Source organism: Pan troglodytes, chromosome 17 (genome assembly GCF_028858775.2).
Source record: "Pan troglodytes isolate AG18354 chromosome 17, NHGRI_mPanTro3-v2.0_pri, whole genome shotgun sequence".
NCBI lineage: Eukaryota > Metazoa > Chordata > Mammalia > Primates > Hominidae > Pan > Pan troglodytes.
Genome location: NC_072415.2, coordinates 85,459,952 through 85,484,907, shown reverse-complemented (window position 1 = coordinate 85,484,907; position 24,956 = coordinate 85,459,952). Strand labels below are relative to the sequence as shown.

The 24,956-nt window shown below is 43.0% G+C and overlaps 2 protein-coding genes across 4 annotated transcripts in view; both read left to right on the top strand.

The window, feature by feature from the left end:
- SMIM21 (small integral membrane protein 21) overlaps positions 1–5,817 on the top strand; it is a 31,700-nt gene extending 25,883 nt beyond the window's left edge. For both annotated transcript variants that reach the window (XM_054672291.1, XM_054672290.2), the window contains exon 4: positions 5,021–5,817. The gene's annotated coding sequence lies outside the window, so the exon portion shown is untranslated. The remainder of the gene's footprint in view (positions 1–5,020) is intronic.
- On the top strand, positions 1,421–21,957 carry LOC134806936 (small integral membrane protein 21). Of its 2 annotated transcripts, none has more exons than XM_016933907.3 (3): positions 1,421–2,653; positions 11,149–11,279; positions 11,875–14,012. In XM_016933907.3, exons 1-3 carry the CDS (start codon positions 2,525–2,527, stop codon positions 11,876–11,878), a joined length of 264 nt encoding a protein of 87 aa, XP_016789396.1. In that variant the 5' UTR covers positions 1,421–2,524; the 3' UTR covers positions 11,879–14,012. The 2 variants fall into 2 exon arrangements, with proteins under 2 accessions (XP_016789396.1, XP_016789394.1); XM_016933905.4 differs by lacking the exon at positions 11,875–14,012 and adding an exon at positions 19,106–21,957 and having other exon boundaries at positions 2,357–2,653.
- Positions 21,958–24,956: the final 2,999 nt, after the last annotated feature.

Genomic DNA, 24,956 nt, shown 5'->3' with positions numbered 1-24,956 from the left:
CAGGAGTGATCTGTCCACTGCTCCTCCGCTGCGTGGGTGACGAGGCTTCTTATGAGTTATCCATGTCCTCGTCTAATCACAAATGCTTTAGTCAAAAACCAGGGCGTGTGAGAGTTTATAGGAAACAGGACATCTAAACCTCAAATGAGGGAAGGGAGGAAAAGGAGGGAGGGGTGGGGAAGGTAAGATTCACCAAATTCATGTTGTTTTCTATCACCTGGTACTTCTCCTGGTCTTAGCGGGCCCACGTTGCATTGGCACATGCTTCAGGCTGTAGCCCAAGGCTGGTTTAATCCACTACAGGGTTTAAGTTTTCAAAAAGAATTTTCAGCAGATGCACTAGATATGGTCAAATATTTCAGTGTTTTTCCTAATTATTTGAAGTTAACCACCTAACATCCACTGACTATAGATTACCCTCACCCAGGTCTTCAGCCCCAGTTGATTCAGAGGGCTGTTTAGAATTAACACACAATTTTCCTTCCTTAATCCACAGACAACCACACTTAAAGGACAGCTAAGAAGCCGCAATCCCTTCCCAGCAAATAGTGCTTATGATCTCACAGAGCAGGTTCACATCTTGTCACTTCACTTTGACCTCCTGGTTATCCTGCCTGTTTTGTAGGAAAGGAAACTGAGGCCTACAAAGGTTGGGTCAATTGTCCTAGATCATGTGGAGGGCAATTGGTTCAGCCAGGATTTAAACCACCTTTGCTCTGTTTCTGGTCCTCATAGGTTCTCTACCAGAACTACAGAAGGACAGGAAGAGCTAGAAAAACCATTCCAGAGCTCAGCTATAACTGGGCATAAACTCTGAGCTCATTAGAAAACTAGAAAATTATATCCTTTTGCTCTTGTTCACAACTTTTAAGTTGAACTTATCCACAAAGAGGAATTACCATGTTTACAGATTGTAGTGGCCTGATTTGCATATGCTTATCATGAAAATGAACATGATTATGGTTGTTTTTCCCCCTAAGTCTAGTTGGCAGAGAGCAACTTCATCCTTCCTTGGCACCCGTCTCAACTGTCATAGACAAAGCTGTCCCTCCTAGATGAGGTCTCTTTCCACCCCCTACACCCCACTGTCTTTTAGCAGCTGGAAGTTTAAGGCCTGTGGGAAATTGAAGATTAATTTTTAGTCAGTGTTTTTTTTCTCTTTTCTTTAAATCACCAACTCTGAGAATTCTAGATCTTACTCTGCATATGTGTGCTCCACAAGTATCAACTTTCACAATTTGGGATCTGCTACAAAATGGGCTTCCGAGCTCCCTCCCTGTCCCTCTACACAGGTCTCAAGCCTCCTCTGTCTCTGCTCCCTCTGCACGTTTCTGCCTTTCCCTTGTCCATGGCCTTGGTGGGACCCACCATTGTTTGCTCTTCTTTCTAGAGAATGAGTCTTGTCTCCAACTAGATGGGAAAAACCACTCAGGACAAGACCATCAGAACAGCACTGGGCTACTGATTTGTATGCTGTGCATATGTTCACTGTTCACATAATAACAGGGATTTTATTAGCCATACTGTGCGTCAAGCACAGTGCATACTGTCCTGGGCATTTTTACTCAACACCAACACTGTGGAGCACCCATCATGAGCTTCTGTAGGCTGGGACTCACAACTATGTGCATCTCTCTTCATCAGGCACCTTGTCAAAAGCCATCCACACTATGGGGATAACGCTGCAAGTATTTGGTGAACGTGTGTGTGTTAAGTACCGCTTAATTTTCCGCTCATTGGGCACCATTTACAAACAGTGGAAGATCTGTGAAAATTCCCATGAGGCAGCACAGCAGCATCCAGAGGCCACCACACATGTCTCATGGCTACTCTCCACCCCGCGATGATGGTCTGCACAGGGCTTCTTCCTGGGGTAGCTCCCAAGTAACCTCCATTCAGCTTTCCTCCTGCTGTTCCATGGTGCTTGTCTTCCAGCAGAATCTCTCTCACTTTAACAATTAAATGGACAACCCAGGAAACCTACACTTGGAATTCAGTGAAAGAAATGTTAGTCTCCTGTGGAGTGTCTCATTAGGTTAAAAGAAAGTTACTGAAAAGTCTGATGGGAAAATGAATTTCTACATTTTGCTTAGGGCCCAAAAAGAATCCCAGATTTTGTTTTCATTGAAGTGCATATAGTAGCATTTATTTTGACTCAGGGAGATGCAGTTCATTTTTAATATTCACAAAAGCTTCTTGACATCAGATCCAAAGCTTGTGCTGTGGAGATATGGTTGAACATTCTCATGCAGCATCACTGAGCCAGAAAGCAACCTGAGAAACCTCAGAACTCCATGTGCGGGAAGATTCCATCCGACTTCATAAAATAATACCTGGACCTGAGAACTCTACATGTGGGAAGATTCCATCCAGCTTCATAAAAGAATACCCGGATCTTCAAGGTTGGCAAAGAAGAGAAAAGCTCCTTGGGAACTTAGTTACCAGGTCTCATAGCACCAGCTCTGTGTCCTCAGAGTCGCTGTCATCAAGGAGACCTCTCACTGGTCACCGCTGCAGCCCCCACATGGACCAGTATGTGTCCACAGCTCCTCCCCGATTCCCTATAGCACAGCTTGGAACATTTAAACAAGACTCTGCAGGAATGGGACAGATACTCAAGGGGAATTTGCTGCAGAAGAAAGCACCTACCACGGTGAGTTTATGGGTCTTTAACTTTGGGTTACGAGAGAGACGTATCACTGCACAGCTATGGTCCTACAAAGCACTCTTTTGCCCCAATCTCCTGTGAGTGCTCTGTCTCTCAAATCCAGATTCTACGAAGTTTAAGATGAGACGTCAATCCAGAGCTCTTTCTTTCTAAGTTCTGGCCAAGACAACCTCCCAATTCCAATTCCCAATCTGAGGAAGAGTTGCCCCTTTCAGAAAAGGTATTGGGCCCTCCCCTTGACATTACATCAGTATACAGGCCAATGAGTCAATGATCTCTCCCCTACAGAGAGAGCCTCTTAACACAGATGCAAGGATACCTCCAAATGCTTTAAGCCTAGGTGCACCTGCAACACCTACAAACTCAACCTACCCAGACAAATTTGATACTGCACTCCTAGAAGAAAGTTTCTTTTCCTTCATTACAGGACAGAAGCAAAAGTTGCAACAAATTTAACCATTCATGAACCAGTAGCCAATGTGCCGGCAACAGACGGCATTTATAGACACCCCATTTGCAGAGGTGATGGGGTGATCAATAGCTTCTGAAAAGGAAGTTTATGACCCAGTCATATATCAGAAAGGTTAAAGTCCTAAGACAAAATTTCTGGAATGTCTTCTCCTGTAGCACAGGGTTCCTCTTAGTGTTTCTGACTGTGAAGAGGAGATGGATGGGAGCAGGCAGGTAGCATCTCCTTCCTCTGTCTTGATCCCCACTGCTGCTTCTTTATTTCCTTTTCCTTTTTCCTTTTTTTTTTTTTTTTTAACATTTTAAAAGTAATGGTCTAGGGCTGGGCGCAGTGGCTCATGCCTGTAATCTCAGCACTTTGGGAGGCCGAGGCGAGCAGATCACAAGGTCAGGAGATTGATACCATCCTGGCTAACACAGTGAAACCCCATCTCTACTAAAAATACAAAAAATTAGCCAGTCGTGGTGGCGGGCACTTGTAGTCCCAGCTACTTGGGAGGCTGAGGCAGGAGAATGGTGTGAACCCAGGAGGCGAAGCTTGCAGTGAGCCGAGATTGTGCCACTGCACTCCAGGCTGGGTGACAGAGCGAGACTCTGGCCCTCAAAAAACAAACAAACAAACAAACAAATAAATAAATAAATAAAAGTAATGGTCTTAAAGTTCTTCAGTCTTAAACAAATTATAGAAGGCTTTAAAAGCTGGTTTTGTGCATTTCATATGTGATTGTTGTAAGTCGACTTGAAGTCCTTCTAATACTTTATAAATTTCATCAATCAACGTCCAGGTAGGTAGAATCTTAGGTACATGATGATGGTTATGAATTAATACTAGGCCGGTGTGTGCTGGGTTTGTCTCCAGGCCTTGCGTGAGGACTGTGACGGGGTGCATGACTCAGGAGGCACTCGGTGGGCAATCAAAAGAGGCAATGGTAACACAGCACCTCAAACATTTCAGGGCAGCTGGTCTGCACCAGGTACACAGTAGGCATGAGGAGTGCAAAGATGGGAGAGGCAGGGGCCCCCACCTCAGGGAGCACACGGATACAGAGACTGTCCTTGTCCCCTCCATCTTCAACTCTTGATTTCTTCCATCTTTCTTAGGTTGGAGGTTAACTTGCTGCTGAAGAGATTTCAGCAGGATGGGAACTTACATATAATCTGAATAATCAAATGTAAAAGAGTTCATCTTCTGGGTCCCACTTCTGCTATTTTCATCCACTGCTTCCTACCCATGTGCTAAGCATTTTCATGCAGCCTCGTCTGTCTTTTCAATAAGAAAGCCAGTTGATAACTGATTCACACTTAGGTGGGCTGTTAAACCACAAAATGTTGACAAGGAAAACAACACTTAATAATAAATCATATGATGGTAACGTTTCTGTAGCCAGTAGGAAAATGGCTTCAGGTGTGAACAATTCTCACTACTTCACGGATCATACGACATAGATACTGTTCATTAATGACTCTAAAGCCAATACAGGGCATGAAACTATAAGGAACTCCTTCCTGCTATTGTCCAGGCAGTGGAATGGGACTTTTTTTTTCTTTTGGCCAGTGTTCACTGGTTCCACTATGTTTCTGATCAGATCTTCACATTTAATTTCTTCTTAGGTATTCATGCATCTAGGAGTTCTTATGTACTGGAAACTCAGTATCTCCTGTTTGCAGGCAGTGACTGGGTGTTCATTAAATCCAGATATCTCTGGATGGAGGCTGTGGATAAGCTTGGTGTCCAGTGGAATCTCTCTCATGCACAGACGACGAAAATCCAAAAGCTCACATTGGTTCCAGTACAACAGACAGCCTGTTCCACTGGAGTTGTGTCAGCCGAGATGTGCACATTTGTATCATCTGTCACAACTATTTACCCCTCTCTTTTCTCAGTAACAGCAGATACACTCGCCCATCGCCATGAGACTTGAGGGAGCTGATCCACTACCAGGCTTGGCCTGTGGCTTGCTTTGCCCACAACAGCGTGAGGAGTGTGATGTGCAGCATATCTGAGCAGAAGCTTTAAAAGCAATTGTGTGCTTTGGTTCTTCCCCTTGTACTTCTCATCTTCCATGAAAAGGGCCTGTTCTCCCAGATCTCTGCTCCTTAGCCTGAGTCTGGGAATGAGAAGACACACAGTGTCACATTAGTGAGACATTTTAAACAAGAAAGAAGTGCTCATTGTTACAAACTGCTGAGATTGGGGGGGCAGGGGTGTTGTCACTATGAGACATCTACTACAATGTGATATGGGCTCTAGGACAAGGGACATGCACTTCATCCCTTGTCACAATGATTTTAAAAATCCATTACTATGCACAGGACTTGGAGTGATACAGGCATCAGGCAGACAGGATAGCAAGTGCACTGGGATGCTTCCAAAGTTTTCAGGGATTTCAACAGTCCTATCAATTGAAGGAAGAGTGATCCTCCACCCCATGCAAGGGCATTATTAGTGTGAAACTCCCAAGTGCTGTATCCTAAACATACCCCCTTAATAATGGAAAGAAATCCTCCCTCCTCTGTGTTAATTACATAAACTATATATTATTCATCAGATTTCTATATAATATTGCTTCTACTTGTATGTGTAATCATAAAATAATTCATAAAATTTCAGGTCAAGGAAGGAAAAGTAAATATTCCATTTTTAGTCCTGACATGGACACCCCTAATAAAATGTAGTCACTAAATAAGAATCTTGTTGATTGTATTTGCTACTTATTTTTAAGTGTCAGTGGATTAATACTGTAACATGGCTTATCTTGGTTGATCAGAAATGATATCTGTACATTCAGAGAAGTCATAACTGAATAGCTAAAAGTGTCAGATTACAACTATGGGTGGTCTTCTTTTTTGTATTGTTGAATGAAGAAGAGACAAAATGGTCAAACATTCTTGAAGCAATGCATTGCAACGAACAGTTCAATCTGAGTGGTAGATTTGAAAACTAAAGGATAAAACAGTTATAGACAACAACTAACAAACTGACTGTGTTCCGCCTCCATTCCAAAAACGTGTCACTAAAATGACAGTGTCTTTGCTCATTAAGGCCATTAGTAAAAAAAAAAAATTTGGACTTTTATGTCTCTTGTACACTTGAAATTTACAGGTGATGGGTAAATTTCACTTATCACAGTAGAAATACTCCAGCCAATCAAAACAGAGGTGGACACAGCACAAGTAATTTATTAATTCACTGCTCTTTCCTGAAATGGGCTTGAGTCAGTGCTATTGGCTGCATATTTTCTGATTGTGAAGTTCAAAGAAAAGGGCACGGGAACCATGAGACATCCCTGAGGCCAGAGCCCCATCCCATCACCTTCTCGCTGTTTGCCCATAAGCAAAGTGACTTCTCCAAATCTCTTTGTGCTACATGGGACATCCCGCTGGCCTCACGGCCTGGCTGGAAAGATGAGGGGTGTGGTGTGATCGCACCTGGCACAGCTCTCACCCCAGGAAGGGTCACTGGGGCTGCCTTCCTCTTCAGGTCCCTTTAAATTAAATGTTTCTGTTCTATAGAAACACATTTATCTCCTAACTCTGTTTCCAAGGTTTTTCTCCTTCCATATAAATCAGTAAAGCCTCTTTTTACTCTTAAAGTTAAAAGGACAACCTCTCTAACTGATTTCTCTAGGACACTAAGAGAGCCACACAAAATGCTCTGAGATTGCAGAGGTGCAAGGAGCAGCTGTTTTGGGAAACACTTCAACCTTGAACCCTCACCGGACATAATGACATATGTGTAAAACCTCTGGGAAGTCCTGTAGGAAAAAAGATTGATTAATTTGGGGGTGGGGGGGATTTGCAAGAAAAGTGTAGCACTATTTTTAATACAGAATTTTAATTTTCATAACTGATCTGATCTCACAGTAAAACTTATTGAGCTCAATTAGTGAGAACTCAAGTCTTTTACTGAATTCTCAAGTCCTATTATGATAAATTAAGGACAAAATGTTTCTAAATAACATGTAGAGATATAATTTACTTACTATAAAATGTAGCCTTAAGTGTCCAATTCAGTGGTTTTTAATATACTCACAGAATTGTGAAACTTTTACCATAACTAATTTTAGAATATTTTTATAACCCCATAAAGAAATCTCACGACCATCAGCAGTCACTCCTTCCTCCCCATCCTTAGAGACCCTGACAACCACATCCTGTTTCTATGACTTTACCTATTCTGGACATTTCAGATAAATTGAATCATCCAACATGTGGTCTTTTGTGACTGGCTCTCACTAAGTATAATGTTTTCCAGTTCATCTTTGTTGCAGCATGTGTCTACCTTCACTCCTTTTTGTGGCTGACTAATATTCCACTCTATGGATTTATCAAATTTTGTATATCCATTCATCACTTGATGAACATTTGGATCATTTCCACATTTTGACTATTATGAGTCATGCTGCTCTGAACACTTGCGTACAAGTTTTTGTGTGGACATATGTTTTTACTTCTCTTGGGTATATCTCTATGACCAGAACTGCTATGTTGTATGATAACCCTATTTAATATTTTGAAGAACAGTCAGTCTGTTTTTTAAAGTGTGCCAGCTCAGTTTCTTTTGATTAAAAAAAAAAACTGGGGGTTAAATGTTCAGTTGATGCAAAGCCCTGCGAAAGACGTTCAGTGACTCAGATGACACAATCTTTGAGGTGCCCATTGAGTCAAATTCCTATCTCCCTGCTTCCCCATATCCCTCTCCACGGTGCGCCCCTGTCTCAGGGATAAGGGGTCTCAGCCTCCCACAGCATCCTGTGAATGCCCACTGGCCTCTCTTACACAGTTTTTATGCTGAATTCTGGGCCAGTGGCCCTGCTGGGTGGGCGGCTTTGGCTGGACTACTGGGGGTCAAGCCGGTTCCCCAAGGAGTCCGAACTCTGGCTGTCCACTTGTGAAGGCTCTGTTGTCTCTTTGTCTCAACCCCAATCACGTCATATTGGTTCTCAAAGTGTAGTCCAGGAGTCCCTGAGGTGTTTTCAGGGATCCAAAAGCTCAAAATTACTTGCATGATAATACTAAGACATTAGTATTATGTGCAATGGGGTTTTCCAGAGGCTGAATGAGGTTAGGTATTTCGAAAGACTCAGTGCAGAAGCAGATAAGAAAACCCAGTTGCCTTCTATTAAGCTGGGCATTACAGAGGTTTGTAAAAATGTGAAACAGTTCCACTCCTCTCACAATTTTACTTTCTTCTGGACATGGAGCTGAGCTGAACAAAGGCTTCTCCTACAGGCCTGCAGCCTTCCCCAACCTACACATGGAAGTTGGGCATCTAGTCCCAAAGTTCTTGGGTATCTTACACTATTTTGATATTCCTGTCATGTTCCCCACCCTGACCCCACAGAGCTCCACGTGAGAGAAACACTAGGATGAGATCTTCCATTTTTTCTGACCCTCCCTGACCACAGAGACCTTGCACACGCCACCTCCTCAGCTCCCTCCACTCCTGACTTGTGGCCACAGCTGAGGTCCTGCCAGCCAGACCCATATCTCATGGTGGGAGCCATAGGAGAGCCTGCAGCTCAGAATCATAGAGGGGAATGGATTTTGTTTCACTGCCCCCAAAATACTGTCCCTGTGCACTTTGTTTTATCAAGTGTTTCCCAAATTAATAAAACCTCCTTTCTTAAAAATAACATGTTAATATCTTGGGGTTCAACGTTTACACAGAATGCTGTAGGAAGCATTGCCATTAGGAATTATACTTGTTCTTTAGTGACTACAGACTTTAGATATTTCCGGAAGTTCCTCATGGGACCTAAAGCTGGTTTTTGTTTTGTATTTGTTTTACTTAAGTTAGTCACATTTACAGGAAAACTGCTTCGCGATCAACCCAAATAGAACAAAATAATGTCCAAATTCAGACTCTAGAGAAGTCCAGGTGCCTCCATGCACTTCACACGTTATGAAATCCTAATTAGGAGAAGAATATTGTTCATGCTCTTAGGATTCCCGTTAAGAATGGCTCACTGGCTTCTAGTTTTCCTGTGGAAGTACTACTCTCTCACTACTAGCAGTGGTGGCATTTGTGGAATATCACAAATACCTGTGGATCCCCAGGTCAGTGGATCTCCAGACAGGGCCCGAGGATCCTAAAACTGGAGGATCCTGGGAAAAGGGCCCAGGAAAGCTCCCAATATTTCTTTCTGCTCCATCATCTCCAACTTGGTTTTATTGTGTTAATGCCCAGATAACATCCCCAAGCAACTCCTTGGCTTCAAACGTAGGACAAGCATAGAAGTAAAGAAAGAATTGAGACCCAATGCTCCAGTGACTTTCTTTAATCACTTACTCCTCAGCCTAGTGAGGAAGCGCCCAGGTTTCCACTCAAGCAAATGCCTCCTGATGGCCCTTTTGCAACATTAAAACATCATTTAATCAAGCAGTACAGATCTAAGTATATTTTATTCAAACCTAATTATTTAAAAATCCTTACTGTCTCCAAATGATGCACAGAGTAGCTCTCTAATGATTGTCGCATGTTGAAGACCACTTTAAATTTAAAAAAAGAGAGACAGAGATTCTGATTTTGTAGTGAAGATGCAATGACATATATTTCAACAATAATTAAATCCACCAATTCCACCTCTTTATAACTGGAATAGAGACTTTAGCAGCATTAAGAAGTCCCACCTTTCTCCTTTTCCTTCTTGACTTCTTCAAGGCTAGAGGCCTATTAGCTGGTAAACTATTAAAATGCAAACATGATACAACCCAAGTAACTCCAGCTTTGAAACAGAAGGGTGGCTAAGTACCTGCTCTCTCTCAATGCAATACTCCAGCAGCAAGGTGAGTCCAGTTTCTCCCATCATCAGTGAATCCCTGACCCTAAGCTTGACTACTTTCAGCTTATGGGAAGCTGCATCCTACATTCTTCAATGGTGCCTAGCCCTATTTTACCAGTAGATGGATGCTGGGATTGGGGGAAGGGAGCTGGGAGAACCAACCTAATTAAAACAACTTTTGCTTCATCCAGTTAACAGCAGGTAATACTGAGTTCTCTCCTTCCCACGGTGGCTCATGCCCCCTCATAACACGAAAGAGGCATTGTCCTTCCCTGTGCACACAATCTGCAACCAGAGAGAGCCACCAGCCACAGAAAGGATAAGGCCCCATATTAACAATTTTCTCATTTGTTAGCTTAAGGAAATCATTTTCTTCCATTTTTCCACTTCTTGAAAGTACATCTACAAGTTTTTAGCCAAGAATTTTTGGATATAGCTGGTTTTGGGATCACATATTTAATTTGCTATGTGTTTATTGTTTTTCTTTCTGAGAAAGAAGAAGAATGCTAAATAAAACTTAACTTCAGGGCTCCTGTTATTCCAATGGCCACCACCTTGACTAGATATATTTTCATTGATGTTAATTTTCATCGATTTTGTTTATGGTCTTTCAGCCAATTATCAGTCAAGATGCTTTCTTAAAAGACTGTGAAATTCAGAATAAAAGGCACAAAACTTATTGCTATGAATTGTAACCTCTGCTAAACCAATGATACATGGCATGATTTGAGAAAAATTTTGTTGGCACATTGTCAAATGTATTTTTGACCACTAAAAAAAAATCAGTCAGTGATGTATATGCTCAAATCACACTGGAACACTAAAGTCATACTGGTCACAGATCTCTTTGATAACTCACTGGGCTTTTACTTATTGTATTTAAAAGCCGTGAGAAACCTGAGAAATGATCCAGTCTGGCACCCTCAACTTATTAGGGAACTCGGTTTCATAGAACTCTCTGTGAATCTGCTTTTAATTTACACTGATACTTAAAATTCTACACGGCAGATCTCAAGAGTTGTTTTACATGCATTACCTTTTCCCCAACTAATTTTATAACTCAATAAAAACCATAGTTCTGGTTTTACTTCTGAAACACGACCTTAAATATATAAACTTATTTATTTTAAACAAAATTAATTGTTTGACAAAGAGTTAGCTGCTTGTAGCATGAAGCTTGAAAAGCCAGACACTGTAAATAGTAACTGTAATTATTTCCTTTTTCAGTTTGAAAATGAACACCATATTCGTTTCTTCACATTGTTGGTTCTTTTCCATGTGATGGTGTTGCTGAGGATTCATAGCAGGATACAAGGGGTTTCTGAAGACTGGAAAAGGGCCAACAGCATATTTCGAAAGTAGGTAAACGATAACCTTAGCAGTTAAAAAAAAAATACTACATATTTTGAAAGTGAGTAAACGATAACCTTAGCAGTTAAAAAAAAAGCTAGAACATTCATCAAGCAATCAATCTGTAGCCACCTAGGAGAGTGCACATGCTGGGTAGCTATCAAATTACTTTGTAAAAAGGAAATTAGGCCAGATGAAATTAATATCCATCCGTGATAGAGCACGGGGCCACATAGATAGACAGAGTGAGCCATGTATACTGCAGCGACCTCCTTCCATCTGAGGTCGCTCCTTGAGACAGGATGAGCATTTCGTCAGCGAGAGCCTGCAAATCTCTAATCGCCTCTGAGAGCCAGTGACATGGGACCTTCTAATAGGTAAACCATTTCATAATGAATCCCTCCTGGTCTTTTAGTAAATAACTCTCTTGGGAAGAAGGCCAAGAAATCTCAGCCCTTCTTTGAGTTTATTTCTAGAGTGATTCCGGTTGTGCTTAGTTAAGGTCTCTGTGTACCAACAGATAAGTGTACAATTGGCTGGAAACGTTTTCAGAGGCTTATATTTAAACTGGAAGGCATATTAATTTTATTTTTCCTTCAACAGGTAAAAAACTCCTTCTTTCTCCCACTGTAGGCTTTTTGTGTTTTCAACATACCCAGCCTCACTCGGAAAAATAAAAATAAAAATAAAGCACCCACTCACATGAGCAGCCAAGTTTCAGATACCAGTGGGCACAAGCTCTTCCAAATGTCTCCTGTTCTGGAGATGTTCACAGTCCTCACATCAAAACTGAAACAAGCAAACAAAAAAATAAAAAGCTTACTACCAAATACCCTAGGAATAAGACTTAAACTCTATTTGGAAATTGAATTTCTTCCATAGTCAATCAATATTTAATAAAGAGAGAAAAGGAGCTCATTACAAAGACCATCTTGTTTCTCCACAAGTCATCTATGTGAGATTCCAGAATTTCAGGGCGATAAGTTCTTAATTGGAACATTATATATTCTCTTTGCAGCCAGTAAGTATGCATCACTTCACGAGAAAGCACTGCGGCCAACATTTCTCCTGGTCTGCTCTGGGTTTCAGTGAAGGGCAGGCCTGAAAGCACCTTGGGAAATGAGGTAGAGCCAAGCTAACCCTGGAGAGCCGTTGAGCTTACGGAAGGTTGAGTGATTACGCAGGCATAGTCTTGAGTTTTATTTTCAGTTTGAATACTGATAACTAGTCTGTACAGTCACAGGCTTACTATAGGGAGTTTATTCTACATCAGCTATATTCTCTCTTCCTTAGCAGCACTTAATGGGTTGGCTGGAAAGTTGTTCCCAGCCAAGCCAATATCCCATGGGTTATAAATGACATTTCATGCTCATATGCAGATTTTCTGCACTGAAGTGAATTATTTACAAGGTAGGCCTTATGGATTCCAACAGTCAGCTGCCTGAGATTTACACCTACCCGTTCTCTCTACTCTCTTGCTGGGAGAATGTGACGTCTCCCACTGCCGTTTAACATCTGAAGATTTAGCGGGAGCTGCCCTTCCTGAGGCAGGTGCTCCCTTGCTTGAGATGGCAACTGGAAAGGCCATGCACCCTGGAAGCTGGAAGGTAAACTGAGGCTCTCCCAGAGGTGCTTCTCCTGCCCGGGGAGGATGCTGTCCGCATGCAAATGCACACGAGGAGCACCAGGAAGAATTTAAGTTCTGGGGAGGCCTTCCTGCCCATTAACAGGGATTTTATTACCTTGGGTTTTAGCTACTTAGTTTAATAATTTCTTCCTGAATGTGTGTGAAAATCCAAATTTTCTCCTAAAGGAAGCTCTGTGTTCAGCAGTGTGCTCTGTCCTCTGTGGAACAGAAGAACCAACATGTCGTTTCTACCTCCCAGGAACTCCAGGGGTTGAAAAGCCTCCCAACTTACAGCAAGGATGATGAAAATATAAGTAAGAGTTCGGCACCAGACAAATCCACCAATGGAACAAAAAAAGCAGCACAGACACCAAGTTAAGTACACAAGGGTCTCTAATCTATGATAAAATCAGCATTTAAAATTAGCAAAAAGTATGGTTTTTAAAATATGTTGAATGAGAACAACTGACTATGCATTTGGAAAAAGTAAGATGAAGATCCCTACCTTATATTATCAACAAAAATACATGTATGTTGAATCAAAGACCTAAATGTAAAAATAAAATCCAAAGAATACTGGAAGAAAAGATGGAGGAACATTTCTGTAGCCTTGCAGTGAGAGTAAACAAAAGGAAAGAAGGGACTTACCAAATTTTATAAACTTTCTCCCAATAAAAACCAGACTAAACAAAATTAAAACGTAAGTGACAAACAAGGGAGGGAAAACATTTACAACTGACTATTAATATTCCATATTCAGAGAAATCCAACTCATTGGAAGAAAATGACAGACAATACCCTAAAGGGATAAAGAATACTTATAGGCAAAAAAGAAGTACACACGGCAAATAAATCTGTGAAAAGATGCTCAACCACGGTATTGATTAAAGGAATAAGGAAGTGAATAACAACAAAATAGTTTTTGCCAAATCTGATTGTCAACATGTCATATATTGTTAACATTGATTGCTGTCAAGGCTGTGAAAAACTAGGCAGCTTCATAATTGTTGGCAGGAACAACCAACTGCTACAAACATTTTGGGGGCAATTTGGAATTATCTAATAAAATATATTTGCATACCCTTTGGCCATGCCATTTCACTTTTACGGATCTAACAAAAAATAAAATAAAAACATTATAAAGGTATATGTACAGGGATTTTGACTGAGTACTGTAACAGTAAACATTGCCTGCAGCGTAATATCTGCCAGTAAGAGATGCTTTCATGAATTATGATAAGTTCATAAAATGGAATGCCATCCTCTCATTAAAATCTGTAAACAACCAAATTTCCGTCAATAGGGGAATGGTTAAATAAATTGTAATGCCACCATTAAGCTGAATATTATGTAGCTACTAAAGTGAATGAGACAGAGCTGTACATAGATGAAAAGATGTCTTTGCTACCTCAAGTGAATAAAGTTGTAGACAAATGATAGATACTATAGATGAATAAGCAGATGATTGATGGATGATTAGATACATCCTATATAACTTTAGTTGAGTCTGTGTGTGTCCACGGAAGAAAAGGACCCTCAGAGTTGTTAGTGGCGGTGATCTCTGAGTAAGGACGTTTGTTTTGTGTGCAGCTAAGAGCTTCACTATCATCTCACATGCTAGTTCCGCCTGGTGATGGGAGCACACTCCCAGGCAAGTCGGGATGCTCATCTTCCCCAGGACCGCAGATGTTGTCACACGTCGGGGCCATCCATTCTGACATCAGCAGAGACTCCCAGCAGCAGAGACCTCTCCCTCTGGCTGGGGAGCCAGTCGCTGGATCAGGGACCCTTCAGCCCCACTCCTGCTCTGCAAGCTCTCACCCATCTCCATACAGAGAACACAGAGAATTGTTCTGCCACTGCTGATCACCGCTTGGCTATGGGAAGCTCTGGGCTATGGGAACCTCTGCCTTGAGATCCCTATATCCACTGTCACTTTGGGCGCTTGGTGCTTCCATGGAGACTTACCTGGGAAAGTATGCCCAGATTCCCCAATCCTTTCTGGTGTTTTTGTTAGCTCTGTATGAGGTGTTCATGGTGCAGCAGAAGGATGACAGAGCTCAGTGTCTCTTCCATTAGGGACCCACTAACAGAAGAGGGAGTATTTGTGCACTCCTCTTTCCCTATCTGAAAGTCCCAGGGAATCTTGATCTTGTCAGGATTGGGTGCATGACTGTTAATTGTCAGCCATTCTTACAAACACATTTTATAAACTGAATATTTTGTGTTCTCTGAATTCTATGCTCTCAGAATTCAAAAACCAAGATGAACTTTCCCCCTCTTTTTTGCTGGTGTCACTCATCCCTGAGCGGGGTACGCAAAATACCAAAGCCAATTATGTGGTACGTTCAAAGGGTCCAAAACCACCCAGGGTGAAGCATCAGACCACCAGGTTTGTGTTTGCCAAATGCCCACTCTCCCGGATCCTCTTATTCTCTCTTCAAAAACAGATACAAAACAACAGTAAGAAACATCCTCCATTCTTAGTGACAGCTGAGGGTTTGGATGATGCGGATGAGCTGGAGGAGGTTTTCCATTCCTACCACAGCGAAGGCAACTGAATACATTCTCCTTAGCCACTGTAGTTCTCCAGAAAGCCCCTGGGCCCCAGAGGTAATGCAGGGCTCTCTTCTCCTTGACCCATCTTTCCCTTCCCCCAGTGCTCCTCCCTCTTCCTTCCTCCTCTGATATATGGAGTGGGTTCCTCTTAAGTAGGAAGCCGGCAGGCATGTCGAGGCATCTTTTCAGCAGTCAACGGAGCAGGAGTTATTTTTTATTCTTTAGTGCAATTCCGGTCCCTAGCATAGTACTTGGCATGTAGTAAGTGCACAATAAATAGAGGAGTAACTTTGCATTTACATGAAAACACTTTTTGCAACCAAGCCACATTCTTTACATTTCCTTGGGGACAAAAAAAATTTATTTCTATCCTTTGATAATAAATTTTATGTCTATAATCAATAGTAACTTGGAACTCATCTTGGGAAACAACATGGATAGCCACGCTAGATAATGACTGTGTGTGTGTGTGTGTGTGTGTGAGACAGAGAGAGAGAGACTCCTAGGCATCATCATCCTAAGCAAGTACAAATCAGGAGTTTGTTTCTTTGCAAAATAAATAGTTGTTCTTTGTTTCTTTTGTTTTTGATATTGTTTTCTAAGATAAATACTATGAAGGGCACAGCACTCATTTGAATGCCTATATGTCATTTATTTGATTAATTTATTAAACATATTTGAGGTGTCTACAATTTATTCATCCCTGTTCTAGGCAATGCAGATCACGTGTTGAAGTAGACAGGGTGTTTGCACTCATGAGACTTACAAGAAGGAAGACATCCTAAGTCAAGCAAGGATGGCCCTTATACAGAGATTCTGAGACAAGAGGGACCAGTCATATTCTAGAGACTGGGACATAGAACCTGTCCGGTCTGGCTGGAATGAAAATTGCAAGGTGAGGGAAGTGGAGAAGAGAGGCAGGGGATGCTGAGAAATTGATTTGGAGGGAAGCAGATCATACCAGACCACAAATGGCCTTATGTGTCCTGTTTTATACTAATATCCTAAGAGCAATGGGAATCATTAAAGGGTTTAAGTACAGACATTGGATCTCTGCTCTGGAAAGAAGAGTTCAGCAGCAAAATGGGAGGTTACTGAAGGAGGCAAGATTAGAGGCAGGATGATAGTTACGTGTCTTCTCCAGATACAAGCCAGAGACCACTAGTTCAGGTAGGTAATTTCACAGGGGGTGATCTGGAGAAAATAAAAGCAGACAAAATCAAAGACATTTAGAATTCACAGTAGTAAAGCCTGGAGATGGACTGGGTTTAGTGCAGAGACAGAAAGGTTGGCAGCTGAACATCTGGCATGGGCTAGGGCTCTGGAGGCTCAAATGGGGAGTAAAGAAAGCGTCTCTGGGAGAGGGACTGTTGGATTCCACCTTAGACTTTCTTCAGGAAGCATCCTTAGGATGCCCAAGGAACACCCAGGTAGTGGGGCCCAGGAGCATCAGCGTGGAGGCCTGGAGCCTGGACCTCAGCGACTGCCAGCATGTTTTTGAGTGTCTCATAATCAGAACACAGGAAGTCCAAGAAGAGGAGACGATGCATTTGTACCAAAAGTTCACAGACAAGAGGCTATATATAGACCCAAATGTGAGACTGCATTGGATTCAAATAAGAGTTCGGATTTGAATGAAAATACAGGCAAGGGGAAATTCAAGGTACAACGAACAGCAATGAGACTGAGGGAGGGGGAAGGAGAAAGAAAAACAGATACTGATCACAGAAATCCAGGAAGTGTGTTCGATCAAGTATTTTACTAGGAGTGGGGGTTCTGTAAACCTATAGGGAGTCTTCCTGAGACTCAGCACTCAGAGCCTGGCCTCTGGTACCCACATGCAATACTCATCACTATCGTCAGGAGACTAGCTTTACTGTGACTCAAGGCACAGGGAGGCCAAGACATTTGGTCAATGTTTCATGTCAGAGCAACATGGGAGCCTATGTGCCCAGGGCCCCGTGATGCTTCCAAACCTCATACCTCCTCAGATGATGGTCACCTCACTAAGACTGTTGCCCGATTCTCAGCAGCATCCAATGTCAGAATAGCACTCTTTCCACAAACCAGGAAGATTCTGCCAGAAAAAGCAGCAGGCAGCAAAATATTCTTAGTACTTGGTGGAGGGATTCCCTTTCTTTCAAAACCTAATTAAGGACTGGCAAATAGAAATCTTGCTCAACTCAGGTTTTATATAGCAATTGATTGTTTTATTTAAGGGTCTGCTTTAAATTCACCAGTATTTTCTTCATTCCTTTCTTTCCTTCTTTCTTTATTTTTAACAAAGTTGCCCACACTCAACTATTGTGAAAATTCAGAATACATAGATTGAGAATCTAAACCTTGTTTGTTTTCACATGTACTTGCCCTCTCTTGGAGAATTTGGGCTTCATCTGTTGAAGGCCAGAGGTCAGAACAGTGTTGATCCTGGAAGCTCAGGAAGTCTTGGGGGACATTTGGAAGTTTAGATATTCTGGGGTCCATGTTCTATGCCAAGAACTAGTCCCTCAGTGTGTAGCAGCAGGAGAAGCGTAATGATTTGATTTCTTATAGCCACTGTTACCTTCATCTATATATTTGCTGGTGATTTATTAATATCTGTTCTACCTGTCTCAGCCTGCAGGAGACCTTGTATTGCTGCATGCCTTCTATAGAGCAGAGAGAAATGAAGGGAGCAGATGGGATTATGACTTATTTTCCTAAGTTGAATTTATAAAAAGATCTTTTGTCAGACATTGCACAGCAGTTTGTAGGATGAAATTAATCCTATGAATAAAATTGCTAACCTCACCTAAAATAGGTGCTTTATTTAAAGAAGGATCGATGGGGCTTGCTAAATATTATTTTTAGTGTTGATAAAAGATTTTCATAATATCAGGCTGCAAACATGGGCTAAAGTGGCAGTTCTGGATGCCATGCCAGCACGCTGGAGCTGGCTAACGATGTCACCCACAATGTCAGTGAGGCAAAGCCACCCCTGAGCTGTCTCCAGGCCTCTGTCCCTCCTCTGCAATCTCAGGGTAGGAGAAATGTTTTTCTCAATGCATGTGAATTTAACTTTGGACACATCTCACAGTCTCATCTTCCAAGGATCATCATTCGTGAGTTAGACAGCAAAACGGTTAGCCGTGTCCACCATGTAACAAAACACATTCTTGAGGCCGTCAGGCCAAACCCCTGAGCTCTTTGTTCTTTGCCCAATGGTCTCATGGCTTCTGGTTTTTAGGGGAACATTATGACTGGTCTACTATCTTGGTGCTGCTTCTTTTTGAAAAGGTTCAGAAAGAGAGTTTATTTCAGTGTTCACATATACTCAACTTCTATCTATCATCCTTTATACAAGGCTAGTAAGGGCTTCGAGAAGCCAGTGCATCCTACATTACTGTCTTTGTGGCCTTTGGTGTTTCATTCTCAGAGAATTATTCCAGGGTTCCTAGCTATTCTGAACTCAAAATTCCTGTTACCATCAAACAGTACTTGCTCCGGTGAGTATAATCCTCAGCCTCAAAACATTCCAAAATCTTGGGGGAAAAAATTAAATTTTAAAATGTGTTCATTAGATAAAAACAAATGGTCAATTTTATTGTAATATTTTGATTATATCTATCAAAAAAATAAAATGCTTTTTCCCCCTTTTGTCTCTTGCAGCTTTCTACGTTTGAAGTCATCCAGGAACACAGCAGAAGCAGAATAAATGACACTACGTTTCTCTCTCATGGCCTTCATACCATGGATTTCCCCTGCTCAAGATGAAAAGAAATTAAGAGGAAATCAGATTGCTTAGAGATAGCAGATTATTGCTCACTTTTTAAAAGGAGCTCCACAGAGAGAATGAAGAACGTGTAACTTTTTGCAATGATAATGTCTGCTTTGCTCTTGAGGGGCACTCTTCCTTTTTCTGTTCAGGAATATTCCGGAGGAGAGCTGCAGATGCCACCCAACCCTGCGAAATCTGCCCTGCGTGTCGAAACAGATCCAACAGTGCAAAGAACTTCTTCATTAGGACATCAAGCCTGTAGTCATATTTTCAATTGCTGCTGTAACTTTTTCCTTGCAAGTGCTTTCACTTATTTCGGGACCACCTAAGGCTCTGTGTGGTATACAGCAACACAGTTTGAGATATTTCTGTGATGTTCTGTACATCATATAGTTGCTAACAACCTGTCAAAGTCATCCTGACACCAAACTGAGAAGCTGATGGTTTGGGTAACATATTAGAGGAGATGAAAAAAACGACAGTCCTCATTACTGTAATAAAACCAGCAGAGACACACTGAGAATCAATTACTGATTGTGACCTAATGAACTAACCCTCAGTCAAGTAGAAAACTGCACCAAGCCTCTTACATTATCAAATGATTTAGGATGGAGCACTGTCTGAAGACGGGCAACAAGTCGAGGCAGATGAGTTTTCTTATATTGTGGCTGACTTAATTACCTTGTTCCTGAGTGCAGAGATCAAATTGAGCAACTTAAGGTGCTAAAGCTCTGTGCCAGCTGGAAATGAAAAGGAAATAATTAACACCAACGAGAGCTACGTCTAAGGTTGTGGCACCTCCTGACAGAAGCAAGGAGACTCAAAGTTAAGGCGGCTGCAAAGTCCTTGACGAGGTGAGCCCTGCTCTATCCGCCTGGCTGGATTCGTCCAGGTTGCCTGTGGCAACTATGCACTGAAGAGTCCGGCTGGGGAGCCAGGGATTCAGAACTCACAGTGCAGCCCGACGACCAAAGAGCAAATCCACCTGAGGACCTGAGTGCAGATGGCTGGGCTCCCTGGAACAAAGTGGAGGAATGACAGAGGTGTAACTCTTACACTACAGCCTCCATCTGTGTGTCGCAGAGAAAAATACTATAATGGAGACTATTCTTACACACACACACACACACACACACACACAGAGTTCTTGTCACCGATGGAACAGTCTGTCTTTGTGTTTCATCTCCCACAGTCATGTCCAGATCCCATTGCCCTGCATCACACGTGAACCCAGTGAGGTCAACAATGAATGGATGGTGTTCACAAAGAAACCAGCTTATGGAAGGGGACCTGTTACAATTCTTTGAATTAAGTTCTTGGAAGCCATTTTTCATCTCATTTGTCACTATAGTGTTCTTCTCTTCACACATGCAGGGGTGGCAAGGCATCAAACCAAAACATGGCAGGCTCCTTCACTGCCAGACTAGGAGATGAATCCTGGGTACACTGAAATGGAAGCACTCAGAAGCAGTGACGGCGATGACAATCGAGGCCCCAGGTTCACATCCCTCAGTCCTCCCATGAAGGATCTAGTCCCACTCAGAGGACACGCCCAGGCTGCATCTGCGCTACCTGCACTTCCCAACAGGCATTTGGAGAGGAGAGACTCAGCTCTGTCAACATAAAGCTCTGTGAAGCCAGCTTGAGTGCTTCCCACAAAGGGTTGAGTGGGATTAATCTCCCCACATCACTGATGAATCAGTCCCATCAGCACTGCATGTGGCATCATCAGACCACAAGGACACACTTCATGAAGGGGTTTCTCAGTACTGAGTCATCACTCGAAGACCTGACACACAAATGAGTCACAGCTGGGAGAGTGTTTGGAGAAATGGGCATTTGAGAAATGGGCTGTGTAGGCCGTATCTCCTCCATAGGAAGTCGGCAAACCAGGGCGAGGCAAGGATGCTCCCACTGCAGCCACACACTACAAATCAGGGGCAGGGATGCTTAACTCTGCCCAACTTTAGATGAGTTTTAAAAAGCAGCACTTCTCAGAAATCACCTAGTTAAATGCAGATTCTGATTCATAGGTCTGGGTGAGGCCAGAGATTGTGCAATTCTAACAAATCCGCGACAATGCCGCTGGCCTTGCCTGTGTTTGAACTATCCTGGGAGCATCAAGGCCTCAAATCTTCTGTTCCTTCCCCCAGGGTCCTTATCCAGTTGGGCAGACATACTAGACATTCTAACTACATCCTATGAGCACAATCATAAGTCCTATGAGCAACTTACCACTCCAAAGGAGGTAGATGGAACTGAGTGCTCTGGTAAGTTTCTGGAGCACCAGGCCCCTCGGCCAGCCCAGTCTTCAAGGCCCACTTTTGGGAGCATGGCCTTTAAGGCCCTCACACAAGCAAGCCAATAAGTGGTAAGGAGCAGAGCAGAATTCCCCAGGGGCTGGAGGGTAGGTGTTGATCAGGCCCAGGCAAGCACAGCACAGTCAAAGTAAACCCATCCAGGCCTGTGTACCCTGCCCCAACCATGAGACTCCCTGGAGTTAGTTGAGTCTGACCTGAGAGCAAGGTACAGTCACCGGGAGTAATTTTCAAATTAATGAATTGTGTACAGACCATAAGGCAACTGCTTGTCCAGATGCCTTTCATAGTCCACTGATGGAAGCATTCACTAGGCTCCTTGCAGAACTGAATGCTGCAAAAAAGAATTACACAACATCCAGAAACTTGAAAAAGAGGGAAGGGAGATTTGGTACAGGCATCTCGCTCACTAACCTGAGTCTTTGTTGAATGAGAACACGGTGCCTGGTGCGGCCACTGCTGCCACCAGGGACGCCAGGCCAAGCCATCATTCAGTGCTGCTCTGCAGCGTGCTGCCCTCCCCTCCTGAAAGCTGCGTGATTCATTGGATTTAATATTGTCCTGAGTTTCACTCCAGGGAATTCTGCAGGAATGTTGTTCAAAAAAAAAAAAAAAAGAAAGAAAGAAAGAAAGAAAAAAACAACAGCCATTTAAAACAGAGTCTGTAGGCTCCGTTCTATAAAATAGGTTATTAACTTGCAGTGATGGCAGCCAATAGTTCAATTGCTGTAAGGTCACAGGTTATTCAATGGGAAGGGCCACATTTTCGATTGTTTTACCCTGACTCCCCGCTGATATGCAGGCTTTACCAGGATTAGTGTTAAAATCCTCACTGTGAAACGCAAAGCCCAGAAAGAAAGCCGCATCCTGCTCGCCTCCGCCTCTCGACCAATGCGGGACCTGTAAATACTCCTCCCCTTGGCTGCTCTCAAGTCCCTTTACGATGAGGCTGGCTTGTAGCAGCGAAGGGGTCGCGCGGGGACTCTCTCCACCTCCTCCAAAGACTATATAATAGCGCATGCAGACATTTCCTGATGTTTAAACTCTCTCCAATTTTCCTCCTCTGCTCCTGCATTTTTAATCTCTGGAATGCCTATGACTGGACGCATGTGCCTACTCCTCCCCACCCCCATCCACCAACATGAAAAGAAGATTCTGTCTGGATTTGGGTCTGCTCTTTTCTGGATACCTACGAGAAGTTCATCGGGTGCTCTCTTACACTTGCCAAGCTGAATCAGGCCCCCAGAGGGTTTCCCTCCCACATTGCCTTCCCGCATCATGAGGGAGGCTGCTGCTGTCTGAAACATAATAAACGTTTCTTAAAATTCCTTTCCGATCACACCTAAACTCTGACAAGTATTTGCAGCTTCTATCTCCTTTGAATTTAAGGAGGATGACAAACCCGAGCACAGAACAAACAATATCTCCACCTAATGATTGCAAGCCCAATTTCCAGGACTTGACTTCCGAGGCCTTACTGACTTCCGGAACTTGACTTCCGGAGCCTGACTGACTTCCACAGACTGACCCGGAAGGCTTTGGTAATTTTGAACCGGAGCTTTTTCAGGAATCTGTGGGCTTGGTGTCTGAGGCCCTCACAGTCAAGCCCCATCCACACACTGGACATCACAGCTCTGCCCCATGGACAGTGCAGATAATGTTTAATTGAAAACAAAAGTGTCATTTTGGAAGGCCTGCCCCACCCCACGCCCCCACCTGACACACGTGGAGGCTTCAGAGTGTGCAGGGCTGAGCCTCACTACCTCCTCCCTCGAATGTTCTCTGAAGCCCCTCGGATCTCTTGACACAGGCGCCTTCTCCATCCCTGCCGCCCGCTGCTCTCACCGAGGGAGGCTGCTGTCGCCACACCCTGAGCTGGGCTTCGCGGTTGAGATTCACAGTAACTCGCCTCAAAGAAGCTACCGGCAGGGAAACATCTCCTCAGGGTATGTCTGCTCCCAAACAGACGCCACTTGGAAAAGATCACGTTTGCTGTTTATCTTCTATTTGCCACAGTAGTACACGAAAATAGAGTATTTGCAAGAAATTAAGAAGAACAACGAAACTGAAACTACCTGATGATCCCACCCTTGAGATAAACACGGGTAACATTTTGTAGGATTGCTTTTCAGTCTTCTCAGTCCCATTTCAAAAACAGCACAACATACAGTGTGAGATCTCTTGAAAGTTGTCAACCATGGGCTTTAGACCGAACTTGGGAATGAATATTCTGCCTTTTCTGCTCACGGCCTGCGTACGTTTCCCACCTCTGCCTTTCCTACCCCTCTGAGTGTTCTTGGAGGAAACCGTGGTGTACTCACGAGGCCATTCTGGGGATATGTTTAAAACTCCTTCACAGAAACAGCCAAAGGGTGAAAGTATAAATCAGTTGCCCAGTGTTCAAAAAAAAAAAAAAAAATCAACCATGCAGGGTTCAGGCTGGCCTTCCCAGCAGCCGAATGAGCAGAAGGGCTCAATGCTCTGCAGATTTGGGGATGTTCCCTAACACATGAAAGACTTGTCATCTGAAAATCACCGGGGGCCATGGGGGCCTCCACTAAGGTCCTCAGAGGCCTTCCTTCATCCACACACAGCCGGGCAACTCCAAAAGATGCTGTGCCCTGGGCAACATCCGAGCACTTCTTTTTGAGGGCTCAAAACAGGCCGTGTGCCACCCACAGAGCACCTGGCCTTCCCCTTCACAGCAGGTAGCTGATGTCGCTGTTGGTCTGTACTTGGAGGTTATTTGATGCTTGTCTGTCTTCTCCCATGAGATTTTAAACTTCACAAGAATAGCGACTTTGCCACTTATGCTCAGAATTTTATTTCTAGTGCCTGAAACCAAGGTTCTCAACAAATATTTGGTGAGTAGATGAAGAAATAACAAGTGGGTGAGTAAAAAGGGTGGATTTTCCAAGGCTAGTATGACCAATAGCTGACCCAACCAAGATCATTCCCCTCACAAGCTGTCACTCCTCCTTTACCCCCAACCCTCCACCTCTACACCTTACCTACCGTGTGTGACTCTGTGAATCACCCACCAGGAAGGCAAAACTGAGACAACTAAAGAGAATACAAGGGCACACGCCTTCCTGTTAAGGTCCTGACAGTTTATGAAAAAAAAAAAAAAGGTAATACTGGAAGCATCTAGCTATGATCCTGATGATTTGAGAAAAGCCACAAAACTTGGCTAATTGGGATCATCTCCCCTTTATAAGCTCCAAATTTGATGGCCCTTCAAAGACACTTTCTAAATCCTACCTCACACTACCTATCATTCGTAGTAGAAGCTACCCACTTTCCACAAAGTAATACAGACTATCAGATAATGAGTTTCTAGAATTTATCTATGCCCACCCAGTCTATCTTTGCACTTCTGTTAGAGAAAAAGATACTCCTGTACTTCTCCAAATCTGACCAGGCT